Source organism: Elephas maximus, chromosome 3 (assembly GCF_024166365.1).
Source record: "Elephas maximus indicus isolate mEleMax1 chromosome 3, mEleMax1 primary haplotype, whole genome shotgun sequence".
Lineage (NCBI taxonomy): Eukaryota > Metazoa > Chordata > Mammalia > Proboscidea > Elephantidae > Elephas > Elephas maximus.
The window spans coordinates 38150754-38165672 of record NC_064821.1 but is presented as its reverse complement, the minus strand read 5'-3'; the positions used below and the strand labels follow the sequence as shown (position 1 = coordinate 38165672).

The 14919-nt window shown below is 58.5% G+C and overlaps 1 protein-coding gene across 1 annotated transcript; it reads right to left on the bottom strand.

Annotated features, from left to right (window-relative positions):
- Positions 1 to 889: 889 nt before the first annotated feature.
- Positions 890 to 13931, bottom strand: PIK3R2 (phosphoinositide-3-kinase regulatory subunit 2). Its single transcript, XM_049877428.1, has 16 exons — positions 13775 to 13931; positions 11300 to 12049; positions 8196 to 8288; positions 7770 to 7820; positions 7543 to 7674; positions 7235 to 7454; positions 6590 to 6681; positions 6322 to 6430; positions 6075 to 6173; positions 5691 to 5871; positions 5477 to 5602; positions 4169 to 4311; positions 3716 to 3892; positions 2907 to 2978; positions 2502 to 2672; positions 890 to 2232 (listed from the first exon to the last, which is right to left on the bottom strand). Exons 2-16 carry the CDS (start codon positions 11619 to 11621, stop codon positions 2025 to 2027), a joined length of 2196 nt encoding a protein of 731 aa, XP_049733385.1. The 5' UTR covers positions 11622 to 12049; positions 13775 to 13931; the 3' UTR covers positions 890 to 2024.
- Between the last annotated feature and the right edge of the window lie 988 nt (positions 13932 to 14919).

The window sequence follows — 14919 nt, the reverse complement described above, 5'->3', positions numbered from 1 at the left end:
TAGCTGGTGGTTGAGTGCAAGGACTGGGAAGAGGCCACAGTGGATTATTGGTGGCCCAGCTCAGCCTGCCTGAGGTCAGAGAGCTTTATCCTGTGTCTTCTATCCAGGGCATCTCCTAACTAGGAGTAGGGCAGGGGCAGAGGCCAGGAAGGCTCAGGAGCTCTGAGGCCAAGGGAGGAAGCTCCTGTCCCCAAGAGCCCAGCAGATAAGCTGGGCCAAAGGTCATGAGAGGCTGTCCTTTATTCGTTCCTTTGCACCTTTGCTGGGTGTGCTGGGACAAGAGGCCCATCTGGGAAGGGGAAAAAAGGACAAAAACTTGGCCAGGGCAGAGGGAAAGGGACCCTGGGGTGGGGGGAGAGCTAAGCCAAGGGACAGGAACCCTGAGGAGAACGGAGAGTGGTTAACCAGAGTCCAGGTGGAGGATGCTGTGGGGCAGGGTGTGCCAATGTGACCCAGCTCGGGCACCTCCTGGGACCTGGTGGTAGCATGTGGGGGCCAAGGGGCAGGTGTACAGAGGGGGTCAGAAGGCCAGGCGGGGCCTCCAATGCTGGGTAGAGGGGCTGAGGAAAAGGGGGGCCCATGAGGGCACAATGGCCCCTCTGGGCTGGCATGGGGCGGGGGGAGGTGAATTTAGAGGCCCTTGAGGAGCCAGGCAGGATCTAGGTTACCCTGGGCAGGCCCGGGCCTTAGCTCAAGGTTCGGATCTCTCTCCTTTGTGACCCCAGGCAGGTCCCTCACCTCTGAACTCTCAGCTAGATGGGGTATATGTGTATGTGTCAGCCCTCAGAGGCAGGTCAGTTAAACCCCAAGCCTAGGTTGTGGGACCCCACAAATGGCACCCCCCCACCCCTAGTGCAGCTGCAGAGAAGGCCCGTCATGAGCATGATCCAACAGTTCTGGGGTTTATTCATTGTGACGCCAACGTACCGTACAAAATGCACCTGGGCCGGCAGCATAAAAATCAAGATGCTCGTCCCAGAAGAGGAAAGAAGAGATGGCTTGACCGCCAGGGAAAAGTAAAATCAAATCACAACATGATAAAAGAAGCAGGCCTGAGTCGGCTCCAGTGGAGGCGCTGTGGGCAGTGTCGCAACCACGTCTGGCGGCAGGGAGGCCTCCATTCCTGTGGCCAGGCCAGCTGGGGCTGGCGCCCCAGTTATTTTTAATGATTTTCAGGGTGGGGATGGAGGTGGGATTTCTTGGTAGAGGTCCTCTCGTGGGGGAGAACCTGGTGGCAGGTTTCACTTCAGGTTTGGAGGGGAAGTTGGGGTACCTGGGGCGGGTCCCGCCCGGCCCCAAATGTCACAGCAGAGGCTCTTGGAAATGGCCTAGCAAGGTTCCTTCTTGCCCGGGCCCTGGGTCTATGGCTTAAAAATCAGGGTGCCCGGCTGGGGCCACGCAGCCCAGGGGCCTCTGTAAACAGGGCAGGCGCGGCCAGGAGGGGTTTCAGGGACCCCAGGGGCCTGCAACAGGCAGCGCATGGGGCCGGATGGCCAGAGGCATGGGAGGGCAGTGCCCATGGGGGGGATGAGTAGGGGCAGAGGAACCCCAAAGAGATGGAGAGAGAGACTCAGAGAAAAAGAGGTATGGAAAGACTGAGTAAGAGAGAGACAGAGACAAAGACAGATACCAGAAAGGGATGAAAAAGACAGACAAAGACAGGTAGGGAAAGAGAGAGAGAGAGATTCAGGAAGAAAGAGAAAGAGGAAAAAGAAAGAGGAAGACAAAGGAAGGACAGACAGAGAGAAGATACTGAGACAAAGACAGAGATAAAGAGTGACAGAGAGACGAAGAGAGAAGAAATAGAGGCTCAGAGAGACAGAGACAGACAGACTGAGACAAACAGAGAAAGAGAAAGAAACTCAGAGAGAGACGAAGAGAAGGCCGTCAAACTGAGAACACCAGGGAGAAGAGGCAGAGAGGGAAGCCAGAGCCACAGCTGTGCGGGTCCATGGCTCCATCCCAGCCTCTGTGCACAGGTGGCTTGTGGCGGCTCAGCTCGGTGGGTGCTGGGCACAGGGTGGTCAGCGGGCGGCAGGTGGGGGCCCAGGCCCTGGGGCACGCACAGGGTGGGCCAGTGTGACAGCGAGGGCATCATTGTGCTGCACCAGTGAGGCGTGCTGGTAGTGCAACACCAGCTCCTTGAGTGACCCGTACAGGTTGTAGGGCTCTGCAAAGCCAAAGCCAGTGGCTGTGCGGTAGATGACACAGTGCTTGGTGTCGCCGTCTACCCTGTGGATACGGGCCAGCCGGTGTGTCACATGGGGCCCTAGGCTCCCCAGGCCCTGTCCCACCGCCCTGCTGCCATCCCTGGTCATCCTACCCTCCCCAGCCCCCCAGGGCCCAATCTCCTGCCTGGGCACCATCCCAGTGCCTCCTCTCCTGCCCTGACAATCTCTTATTCCCTGCTGTCTTCTCAAAGCTCGGCACGCAGCAAGTGCTCAATGAGTGCTCAAAGAAGACAGGAATAGACCCCTGCCCCTCTGGTCCCCAGCACTCACACCACAGAGCAGGCGTAACAGCCCCGCTGGCTGCTCTCACGGATGAGGAAGGTGCCGTCCCGCTTGCCGCTCAGCATCTCCTCGGCCTGTGTGCGGTTGATCTTGCCCACATACCACGTCCGTTCCTCATGGTGTGGAAGGTCGTCCTCGTCCTCCATCAGGGAATACTGGCTGGGAGGGCAGCAGAGAGGGGGGCCACCCTGGTCATTCACCCACTAGCAGCCAAGGTATCCCTGTTGCTCAGACAAAAACTTATCCTCTCTGGTGAACTCATCCTTCGAAACCCATCAAAAATGACTCCTCCTCAAGGAAGCCTTGGCGAACTCCTATGCACCCTTCAAAACCCATTAAAAATGGTCCCTTTCCAAGGAAGCCCTCCTTGCCCTCCTCCAGATGGTCACTTACTCTTCAGTCTCATTTTTGATCCCCAACCACTCGTTGATTTTCTTTTGCCGGGCACCTTTTTGGGTGAGCCACCTGAAAGAAGAAAGAAAAACTGGCTTCATGTCACTTCTGCCAATACCGAAATCAAGGCTGCAGCAAGGCAGGCGCTGACCTAGGAAGGCAAGTTCTGGGGACGATACCCTCGGTGGCCACATGGGGGCAGCCTCCGCTTGGCCAAGGGCAGCTGAACCTTGATAGGTTCCCCCGCCCCCACCAGAAACCGAGTTAGGATGGTGTTGGAATCACTATTCTGCCTCTGTGAACACTCAGTGACCTAGAACGTGCCAAACCAGACAAGGCTTTATCATGAGAGGCTTAGTCCTGTTGGCCTTTGCACAGGGCAGCTGTCTGTTCCGTGCCTCAGTTTCCCCGGATGTAAAGGGGAAACTTTACAAAGGGTTTCAAGAACACAAAATCAGCTAGCATGCGCCTGACACACAGCGGGTGCACATCAATGTTCCACAGCCCTAGAGGAGGGGGAACCCCTTGCTGTCATCCATAATGGGTCAGTGGACAGAGCCGGGATTTACACCCAGGCCACGGCTACTGCAGCCTCCCAGTCAGAAGGTGCAGCTAACCCACGGAGCCCTTCCAAAGGGCCCAGGAGGCAAAGGCTGGGGCTGAATTCCAAGAGCAGGGGCTAGTGGACAGAAGAGGAGTCACTGGGGCTGAGCAGGGCTGCATGGTGGAGGAAGCAAGGGCAGGCGGCTGCAGGGATCACTGAGTGCCCTGTGCTAATGGAGGGTACACAGGCGAGCATGGGCACTCACACAAGGTACTGGTCTCGGATCTTGCGCAGCTGCATGAGGTCAGGTTTGAGGCTGTTCATACGCTTATCGATCTCCCGGTTGTCCGAGGCCTGCGCCCGCAGCTCCTGCTCCAGCTTCGTGCGGCTCTCATGGATCTCAGCAATGCGGGACTTGAGCCGCTCTGAGTTCAGCAGGATCCTGTGGGAGGGCAGCTCAGAGGCCTCAGACGGCTCCCAGGGTGGTTCCCTTAAGGACACTCTTTTGCACCAAACTATGTGTTTCCAACCTCTAAACCTTTGTCCTCTTTCCTGTGACTTCTCTTTCCGGCAAACTCCTATTCATCCTTCACAGCCCATTTCAACCGCCCATTCACCCAGGCAGAAAAAGCCCCGGCTGCCCCCATTTCTTGCCTTTCCCCATGTGCCCTGCACCAGATGAGGATGGAGAGGAGCAGGGCAGGAGTGCCAGACTCACCTCTGCATCTCCTTCTCGTTGCCCTCACGCCGAAATCGCTCCAGATATTCCTTGCTGCATTTCTCTTGCGTCTGGCCCTGCTCCTCAAAGATCTTAATGGTTTCGTTGAAGGCCTCGATTGCGGTGCGCTTCATTTGTAGCTCCTGGAGGAAGGGGTAGATCTCAACATCTCCTGGGTCCTCTCCACAAGCTCCTCATGGAGGGTGAAAGCAGATCCCAACTCTGCCTGGAGCCTTTACTCAGGCTGTTCCCTCCACTAGAAGTGCCAGTCCTCTGGCTCCTGCAGCATCGAGCGAACTGCTATTCAGCCTTCAAAACCCCCTCCTCCTTTATGCCCTCATTTGGGCACCCGTGAATACTTGGACCTGCAGCATTGCTGAGAATTAACAACACATTTAACACCTGCCATGCATCATCTCATAGAACTTTCCAACAGCCCACCACAAAGTTAAAACTATTAATGGGGAAACTGAGGTTCAGAGGGCCTACGGCACGTCTGAGGTCATAATATCTATAACCGACCTGGTTGGGCATCTCATCCACTCAAAGCCTCCACTGACCCGTCAGGGGCTGCAGGGGGGACTCAGCGATTCTCAGCCCAAGATGGGGCATTGCATCTGAGGTTGCTGCGTCTTGATTTGGAAGAGAAGTTTATGAACATGACCCTTGAGTGATGAAACCTGGCACCATGTTAAAACACACTGCCCTTTCTGATGAACTCTGTTCCTGTGTCCCCACTGACCCTCCACCAGGTTATTATTGACATTTTGAATAACGTCCTGGTTGAAGGGAATGAAAAGGTCAATTGCTCCATTTGACAAGAAGCCTGGGTGGTGCAAGCGGTTTGAGATTGGCTACCAACTTCAATGGTGGTGGTTCAGACCCACCCAGCGACACCGTGGAAGAAAACCTGGCAAACTGCTTCTGTAAAGATCACAACCAAGAAAATGCTATAGAGCAATTTTACTGTGTTCTAATGGGTCACCATGAGTTGGAGTCGACTCAATGGCAATGGGTTTGGTTTTGGTTCCACTTTACAGATGGGGAAACTGAGGCCCAGAGAGATGCAGAGGCTCAAGCAGGGCACCCCCAGGTACCACTCAGCTGTTCCTATTAACCTTGGTGAGTTTTTCCCTGGTACTGTTTCCTCTATGTATGTTTATGACTAGACTTTTAAAGCAGCCCCCAGCGCTAACGGTTGGCTCTGCGACCTGTAAGTATATAGCTTGTTCCCACAGTCTCAGAGGCTGGCAGTCTTGCTTCTGGTCTCACACTGCCCCTCTGTGCCTCAGTCTCCCCCCAGGGTACCTGAGAGGTACGTGTGTACTCCTCATACAGCTGGTCATACTCGCGGCTCTTGTCCTGGTACTGCTGGTGGTAGACCTTGAGCTGGGCGCCCACCGCCTCCACGCTGTCCTCCTTGACAATCTGGTCCTGAGGGCATTCGCAGGGGTCACGGGGAGACTCAGACCCAAGGCCTGGCCAGGCACATCCCTCCCGACCTCCTGCTCCCGGCCCAAACCTGCTGGTACTTGGACACGGGGTACAGCAGCCGCGTGTCCAGCTTGGCATTGTACTGGGCCAGTGACTCATGGCGGTAGTGGGTGATGAGGTCCACCACGGAGCAGAAGGTGAGCGGCTCCGAGAAGCCATAGTGGCCATCACGGTGGAACACCTTGATCAGCTTGTTGTTGCCGCCTTTCCTGAGGGGAGATGGAGCGTCAGTGCCCAATAGGACCCACCCAAAGGCTGACCTCCTAGGCTCCCACCAGACCTTGTCCCCAGGTCTCCTGGCTGTGACACCACACACGTCCCATGCCCTATACAGTTTTTCTGACCTGATGTCTTCCTGCCCCCTTCTGTGACCTCTGACTCCAGGGTCACACCTGAAGGGACAAGCTCCCACCTGAGTGTCAGCGTGTACTCTCCCTGGATCTTGCTTGATGCATCTCGGACCAGGAAAGTACCGTCAGGTGTGTCTCGGAGTTTCTCGTTCACCTCCTCCCTGGCAAGGAGACCCAGGATTGGGGCTACAGCAGAGACACTGCTCCTCTAGGCCCTGCCCACCACACGGCCTCGCACACCACACGGGTCACCCCTCAAGGCTCTGGAGCCACCCATAGCTCTCCCATAAGCCCCACTGGCTCCCTTACCTGGAGATGTCCCCCCAGTACCATTCAGCATCCTGCAGGGAGGGTGGGCTGCCCCCATTGGCCAGGCCCCCGGGGGCCGGCTTTGCCTTGGGAGGTTTAGGCGGCAGTGCTGGGGGACAGAAAAACAAATGCATATTGAGCACTGACTGTATATTTCAGCCACCTCCTATTATGACCAGGCCTACTGATAGCGGCAGGGCCCTGGACCCAGTGTTTACGCCACCACCCCCAGCCGATAATAAGAGATAATAACAGAATGGAGGGTCACCTGGGGGAACGACCTCTTGCTCCTCCAGGTATTCCTGAAGCAACTTCTCCACCAGCCTCACAGGGAAGTCTGGGCTTGGGTTGGGCTCAATCCTGGAGAGAGGGGGTGCGGTTAGCGCTGGGTAGCACGTGTCTGCACACATGTGTGCACACGGGTGCGTGAGCTCGAACACCAGGGGATATGCATGAGTGACGATGTGAGTGGTGAAGAGGGGAACATGCTGCTGGCAGTATGGGGGGGTGGAGGACAACTGTTAGTTATGTGTACGTAATAGGTACTCATCAAATTCTCATACAACGAACAAAAATCCAGGGCCTGAGGTGAGGCAGTGAAGTTGAGGGTGCTGTAGTACTACTGGGAGAGACCCTGAGGTGGGTAACTGGGGGGCCCTGGGTTGAGGGCGAGGAGCCCCACCCACATCCCTCTCTCTGGTCTAGGATCCCTACTCCGGGCTAGAAATCCCACCCCTTGTTTTATTTTCTCCTTCCCCAAGTAGAACCCCGCCCACTTGTGGGCCCCATCCACGCCCCCTATTTTAGTCTTACAGCCCCTCCCCTTCCACGGCTAATCAAGCCCCGCACCCCAGCTGGACCCACTCCTCCGTTTGCGCGGCCCCGCCCCTCCCACGCTGGCCTCCTTGCTCACCCGTCTGGTGCACCCCCTGGTGGCGGCGAAGGCGGCGGCGGCGGCGCGTGCAGGAGCAGCAGCGGCCCGAAGACAGCGGCCAGGGCGCGGACGGCGGGACCTGGGGCTGGGGCGCGCCTGACTACACGACCCAGGTGTTGGAACAGGAAGCGCAGTGTGAGCGCGCGATGCAGCGGCAGCGTCGGTGGCTCCAGCGCCGGGCCCACGGGCCCCGCGCCTTCTGCGGAAAGAAGGCGGACGCCCTTTGGTGAGCCGCAGCTGCTGCAGCCCGCCCTGGCCCCGTGCCTGGACCACCCCTGTAGGCTCACCCCGCAGGGCCCGGAGCGCCTCGGCCGCGACTTCGGGCGTCACCAGGGGTGCCGGGAGTGCCAGCAGGAAGCCCTTGACGCCGTCCGACAGAGCCACCGCGTCCCACTGCTCCACATCGCTCAAGGACCAGTCTGCGGGGGCAAGGAGCACACGTCTGTATGTTCCTGGGTCGCCGCCAGGCCATTCGAGGGCGGGTCCTCCCCTGCCCATCGACACCTCCCCTCACCTGTGCGCGGGGCAGGCAGCTCCGGCCTGTAGAGGGAGTCACTGTCCAGCCCTGTGTGGGTAGGGCAGAGGGTGAGCTCCACCCGAGATGGCAAGGCCAGCTCTCAAATCCTGTCCCCCACCCGCGTGGGGCCTGGGGTGGCTCCTCAACCCCCTCCCCCAGTCTAACTTTGGAGACCAGAAATAACAAAGCGAGGTGAGGGAGACCCTGGCAGAGGGCTGGATAGGGTGTCCACGTTCCCTTCTCCCTCTTGGGGTTGTCATTTGTCTCCCTACTCAACATACGGGCCCAGAGCATTCAGGCTCAGCCTCAGGAAGGGAATCTTCCCACACAGAGTGAGCCAGGCAGCCCTGTGAAGGGATGAGTTGCCCATCACCAGAGGTATGCAAGCAGAATCCAGGGGCTGGTCCACGGCCTGAGGCTCACCTGTCCGCTCAATGGCCTCCACGAGCTTCACCAGAATGGGGGGTGCCACGTCGGGAGGGGAGAACTGCTCAGGCAGGTCAGGGAGTGTGAGGCCTGGTGGGAGGGAGGGGATGGCATGTTGCTGAGGTCCCTGGCAGGGCCCAGCCCCTCACCCTGCCTGTGGTACCCCTCAGTTTTCCAGCTGGAAGAGTGAGGTGGGCTGAGTTGGTGGGCAACAATGTTCTGGGTCAAAGTATCAGGAGGTTACATAACTTCAGAAACCAGGGGTGGTGGGTTAAATTGTATCCCCCCAAAAGATATGTCCATATCCTAAACCCTGGTACCTGTGAATGTGATCTTATTTGGAAATAGGGTATTTGCCAACAGTAACCAAGTTGATGTCCTGTGCCACCAAGTCAATTCCAACTCATAGCGATCCTACAGGATAGAGTAGAATTGCCTCATAGGGTTTCCTAGGCTGTAATCTTTACGGGAGCAGATCAGGTCTTTTCTCCCATGGAGCCGTTGATGGATTAAAACCTTGTACCTTTTGGTTAGCAGCCCTGATTAACCACTGCTCCACCAGGGATCCTTGTAATTAAGTAAAAAACAAAAGCCAAACCCATTGCCGTCGAGTCCACTCCAACTCACAGAGACACTATAGAACAAAGTAGAACTACCCCATAGGGTTTCCAAGGAGCAGCTGGTGGATTCCAACTGCCAGCCTTTTGCTTAGCAGCTCTTCATCACTGTGCCAACAGAGCTCCTGTAACTAAGTCAGGGATCTCAAAATGAGGTAGATCATGCTGGCTTTAGGGCAGATCTTAAACCCAAGAAGCAGTATCCTTAGAGGAAGAGAAGACACGGAAACACACAGAGGAGAGCGCCATATGAAGACAGAGGCAGGTACTGCAGTGATGTGGCCACAAGCCCAGGAATGCCTGGAGCCACCAGAAGCTGGAAGAGATGAGGAGGGATCCTCCCTAGAGCCTCCAAAGGGAGCGCAGCCCTGCCGACACCTTCAGTTTGGACTTCTGACCTCCAGAACTGAGAAGGAATACATGCCTGTTATTGGAAGCTGCCCAGTTTGTGGCACTTTGTTATGGCGGCCAGAGGAAACTCATATGCCAGGGTCTGGGCTCCGCTAGTGCCCAGCTATGCAGCCTCGGGCATGAGGCCTGCCCTCTCAGTTTCCTCAAATGAGAAATGGGCCAATGGCATCATCTTTCCTTCTTGGTGGGAAAACAAAGGAGTTGAAAAGGAATAAAAGGGAAATATCCTTGTGGACTGAAACACCTTTTCCTAAGGATCTTCCTCCATTTTCTTAGTCATTTTGCCTTTAAAAAAGTATTCCCCGCTCTCTTTCTAAGCCACTGAACTCACTCCCAGTGGCCAGGCAGCCCTGGGCCCAGCCCCTACTTGGCCTGTATTTCCCGCTCTGAGCTTCTGCCTCCACTGCCACCATTTGATCCAGCTCTGGCCCTCGGCAGGGACGCCCTGGGACGCAGCAGGGGCAAGCCGGGGCCTGTGGGGCCTCCTGAGTGATGGGCCAGGTGGCGCCACAAGCTGGAGAAGGGCCCAGCTGCGCAGAAAATGCCAAAAAAAAAAAAAAAAAAGAACAAGGCAAAGGGGGGAGGCGGCACCCTGGATGGGGGCGGGGTAAGGACGGTTCTGATAACTCAACCCTGAAACTTGTCTGTGATCAGTTTGTAAACCAGTGGGGAGTCCCTGCGGAACAGGCATCACCCTCATTTTAAACACAACAAGCTGAGGCTCTGAGTGGGACAACCTGCCTGTTGTGACACAGCCCAGGCGACACTGAGGCTCTGCCTCAGCTCCCCACGTGGGGCTGAATGGCAGAAATGCAGGCAGCCTCAGCTTGTCCCCAGATCCCAGAGCAGCAGAAACCCTGTGGTTTCCAGATGAGGAAACTGAGGCCTGGAGCAGGCTGACCTGGGCGAGGTCACATGGCCCTGGAAGGATTGGAGGGCGGGCTGGGCGGCCACCCTGCGTGGGGCTGTGTGCGGTGGCTGGACCAAGGCCAGGCTGGGGAGGGAGGCGGCTGTTACCAGGGGCAGAGGCAGATTCTGGCCAGGAGCCCAGATGGGGCCTCCTGCTCCTCAGGCTGAGGCGGGATACAGGCCCAGGCCCTGGAGATGCCAGATGCTGAGCCGCCACAGAGTCCCCACTCTGCTCTCAGCTGGGGGATTCTGGCCCGACCTTCTCTGGGCATTAGTGTCCCTCTTGCATGAGACCAGGAGGACCTCGGTGTCTCTCAGCCTCCTGGGTACACTAGGTGACCCTCTTGCATCTGTTTCCCCCTCTGTGCACGGAACCTCATGAGACTGCTGGAGGGTCAGGTCAGACCAGACTGGACCCATATACGTGCTCACCATGCATCAGCCAGGAGGACTCCTCACCCAGGCCTCAGTTTCCCAAGCTGGAACCCACACCGTTGCCTGGCATATGGCAGAGTTTTGGGGCATGCTGTTCTCAACTCCCTGCTCTCAAAAGCAACCCTGGAAGCAGGGATACCTGAGCTTCGGGGCATGGGGGTCCTCATGCCTCACTGCACTGTGTGGCCTCAGCTGATTGTCCCATCCTGAGCTTTGCAGCACTCCTCATTTTGGAATCCGGGGTAAAAGAGAAGGTTCCTTGACAGACTGCAATGAATCTCATGCTCTTCCCACAACTCCTGGGGCCCAGCCGCTGCTGCCTCCACTTCCTCATTCCACTGTATCATATGGGGCCTCCTGCCAGCTGGTCCCTGAACCTGCCATTCTATCCCACTTCACGGCCTTCATCCTTGCTGCTCCAGAACATTCCACCCCTAGCCCTCCCCATGCATGGCTCCTTCTTCATGGCATGCGTCACATCCTAACCACATCCTCGTTATTTCTTTAACCAGAAGTTCCATGAAGGCAGGGCCAGGCCTGTGTCCACTGCTAGTCTCCAGCACCCTAAACTGGGCCCAGCCCTCGAAAGCTGTACAATCAATTGGCAGAATGACCCATGGCCTTACTCCTCCTGCTTCCCTGACAGAGGCACCATCACCCCACTGGAAAGAACTGAGAGTCTGAGGGGAGAGCCCCAGGCCAGGACCCCGCCATTATGTGGCTGCTCACCTGACTCGGAGGGCCCATCTCGGGGCCGGGCAGGTAGTGGGCGGGGGCCACGTGGGCGGGGGCCAGGCCGAGCCAGGGTCACAGGCCCCAGGAACTCGACGTAGGTGCCGGGGAAGTCACCGCGCTGCCGTGTGCGCTCATTGACACCGGGCATCCAGCCCACGTTCTGTGGGCAGCGCTCGCCGCCCTCAGCCACGCCCAGTGCCTGCAGGGCCGCCCGGCTCACCACCAGCACATCCCCTGGCAGCAGCTCCAGATCCTCGGGCCGCTCTCGGCGGAACGGGTACAGTGCGCGGTATTGGAAGCCCTCAGCGCCTGCCATGGCTGGGCAGGATGGGGTCCAGACAGTCAAGCAGCTGCTGGGGGCCCTACTGGCCCCATTGGCTGGTTTAGGGGCCGGTAGGGCCTGCTGGGCTAGTTTGGGGCACTCAGACCCCTGTGTTTACCATGAAGTTGAGACAGTGGAATTAAAACCAGGTGAGGCCAGGTGGGCTGCTCACACCTCCCTTTCTACCATTGCGCTACGACCCTGACCAGGGTCCCTTGTCACTGGGTCCACCATCAGTCAACAGGTGGGAGGGGTCTGCAGTGTGTTTCAGATCACTCGGCTGCTGAGTCCCCCATCAGTTGGAGGGGCCGGGATGGGCCACTCACTCCCTCACGTGTGGGGCCATCGGCGCCTGAGGCTGGTGGCTCTTCCAAGGGAGCCAAGGGCACAGGCAGCCACCATGCTCGGCCGGGGACGCGGACCTGGGGGGAGAAGGGCAGGGCAGTCAGCTGGGCTTGGACCCCTCACGCCTCAACTCAAAGATGGGTCCAAATCCTGGGTTCAAGTCCCCTGACTCACTGAGCGCCCTTGGGTTACTCCCTACCCCTTTCTGGGCTTCAGTTTCCCCATCTGTAAAATGGGTACAATAGCAGCCCCTCTTTGGGTCTTTGGGAGCAGAGCTTTTGGAACTCGCCCAGGGCATGCTACATGCTCAGTAAAAAAGTGCCTCATTGCCTTTGTTAGAGATGGGGGAAACTGAGGCTCAGAACACAAAGATATTTGTTCAGGGTCAAGAAGAGCCCAGAATTCAAACCCAGATCCACCCCTGACAGAGGCAAAGAAGGGTGGGTCATGTGTGGCCAGAAAGTTGTAAGCAGTGGACAGAACTGCAGTGGTGGAGGGGTGGGGGGGAAGGGTTAAGGAAGCCCTAACAAGGGGTCAGGTGAACTGAGGCCCAAAGGAGGCAGCAGGGGAGCAAAGTGGAGGGAAGGAGGTCCTGGTGGAGTCCCCCCCACAAGCAAAGGCCTGGAGGTGAGTTCATGCTGGTGGATCTCAGGGCTCTGTGGGGAAGGAACAAGCTGGGGGGCACGACGGTCCTCGGCCTGGCTCAGCACAGGGGGTCCCCAGTAGGCTGCTTAAAACATGCAGGGTGGGGTCGGCAGCCTGAGGGGAACTCAGACCCAGAGCAGATGGCAGGGGTGCACTGCGGCTCCCAAAGGGGGTGGGGTGTGCTGCCAGATGAGGGCGATGATCAACCCAGGACCCCCTAGTCTGGGGGAGACAGAGCTGAACACAGACATGCCACCCTGCACGGTCTGAGAGAGGGGGCTGGGAGCACCCAGGTGGGGGCAGGGTCCTCGGAGGCTGGGAGGGTGCACCGAGCAAAGGGAATGTTCATGCGAAGGCCAGGTGGAGGGAAGCTGCTTGCCAGGAGTTCATGAGGGCTGGTAAAAAAAAGTGAGAAGCCCACCTGTGCAGGGCCTTGAGTACCAGGTATAAGTTCCAGTCAGTACTCGCCGGTCACCAGGGGTCCCAGGAGGTGTACGAGCAGAAAGCAGGGTCTCCCCGCTCCCCAGTGCCCAACTTTTTTCCACAGGTGGGGAAACTGAGGCCCAGGGAAGGGGCATCGAAGAAAGGGCCTGTAGCCACCTGCCCAGGACAGCCCGGGACCGCTTGCACCCGCGTCCCGGTGTGCACACGTTTGCACACGCCCTGGTGTGCGCGCCCCGAATCCAAGAGGCGGGGTAGGGGAGCGGGTCAGCAGGCCTGGCTGGGACTCAGGGCCGGTGCGCGCTCACGCGTGTGCAGACATGCACTGCGGACTGCGTGGACCGGAAGTGGGGTCGACCCCCGATTCTCCGCCCCCAGTTATGCTCCACACAATGCCTGGGCGCCCCCTATTACGGCTCGGCGCTCCCACCATAGGCAGGGCCACCTTCCATTAGGAGCTGCGGCTCCAGCTCCCCCCGTCTCTGCCTGGGGCCCCCACTCCGTCCCCACTGTCCCGGGCAGGCTGCATAGCCGCCGAGTCGAGCCGAGGCCTGCGCCCCACGCGGCTCCCCCTCCCTGCCGCCCCCTAATTCCCGCGGGGCCGGATCCAGCCCAGCGCTCCGTCCTGGCCTCCACCGGGCCACACACTCGGCCTGCGCGCCCTGCATTCCAGCGCACAACCACCCCTAACTGCCACGCCGACCGGCTGGACTCACCTGGTCGTGCCGCCACCGCCGCCGTCAAGGCGAGCCGAGCCCACCCGGTGGCTCCACCGCGGCCGCCGTCGCCGCAGCCGCGGGATCCCCGCCTCCGCCGCCGCCGCGGTTCCGAGCGGCCAGGCCCGCCTCCAGCGGAAATAGCCGAGCGCGTTCGGGTCTGGCGCGGGTAAGCCGAGGCTGAGCCGGAGGCGGGGGACGCCCGAGTGATTCCGGAAAGAGCCGAACAGACTCCCCGGGAGAACCGAGCACTTCCGGAAGCAGCCGAACACCACCAAGTCGCTCGAACAATCCGAGGCTGGGCTCGGCTGGGTTTAGAGAAGCCGAGCGATTCCGGAAAAAGCCGAACGTATTCCCGCGGGAGCGGCGGAATAGAGACCGTCCGGGGACAGCCGAGCACTTCCGGAAATTACCGAGCGCCCTCGGGTCCGGCTAACGCCCCGGGGCTGGGCTCTGCTGAGTTTAGAGACAGCCGAGCGATTCCGGAAATAGCCTAGCGTGCTCGTCCCCAAATGGAGGCCAAGGGAGTTCAGACCCAGAAGCTACCGCCGGCTTCCGGAAATTGCCAGAACAAGGACCGCTCCACAGGGCGAGTGAGGCGGCCCGGAGCTTAGGGAACGGGAGTGAGGGAGGTGCCCGCCCCAGCAAGTTGAACTTTTCCGGAAATAGCCGAACAAGTCCACGTCCGAGAAGGAGTGGGTTTGAAGGTATTTCCATGGCAGCCGAGAGCGTCCGGAAACAGTAGAACGATCTGGGGCCCCAGATGGGCCCAAATGCGACCGATTGTTTCCGGCAATAGCGGAGCGGAGTGGGGCGCGGGTGGTGAGGAGCGTGCCGAGACCGCTCGAAATAGCCGAACGCGCTTGGGGCTGCGCTGGGTTCGGTTGGCGAAGTTTTAGGGCACAAAATCCAGGATGGAAAGAATAAAGATGGTTTATTTTATAAGCACAGTTAAGGGTCCTAGGGGCGTGTCTGGATGAAACCTTTCAAGGCAGAACCTAGGAAGGGTCCTCGCAGGGGAAGGTAGCGAGTGAGGACCAGAGAAAGCACCAGGGAGCATCTCAATGACGAACTCGTATATAGCCTTCAAAGTTCACTTCAAACGACCCAATAGGAAGCGTGATGGAGCTTTACTGCATGAATGA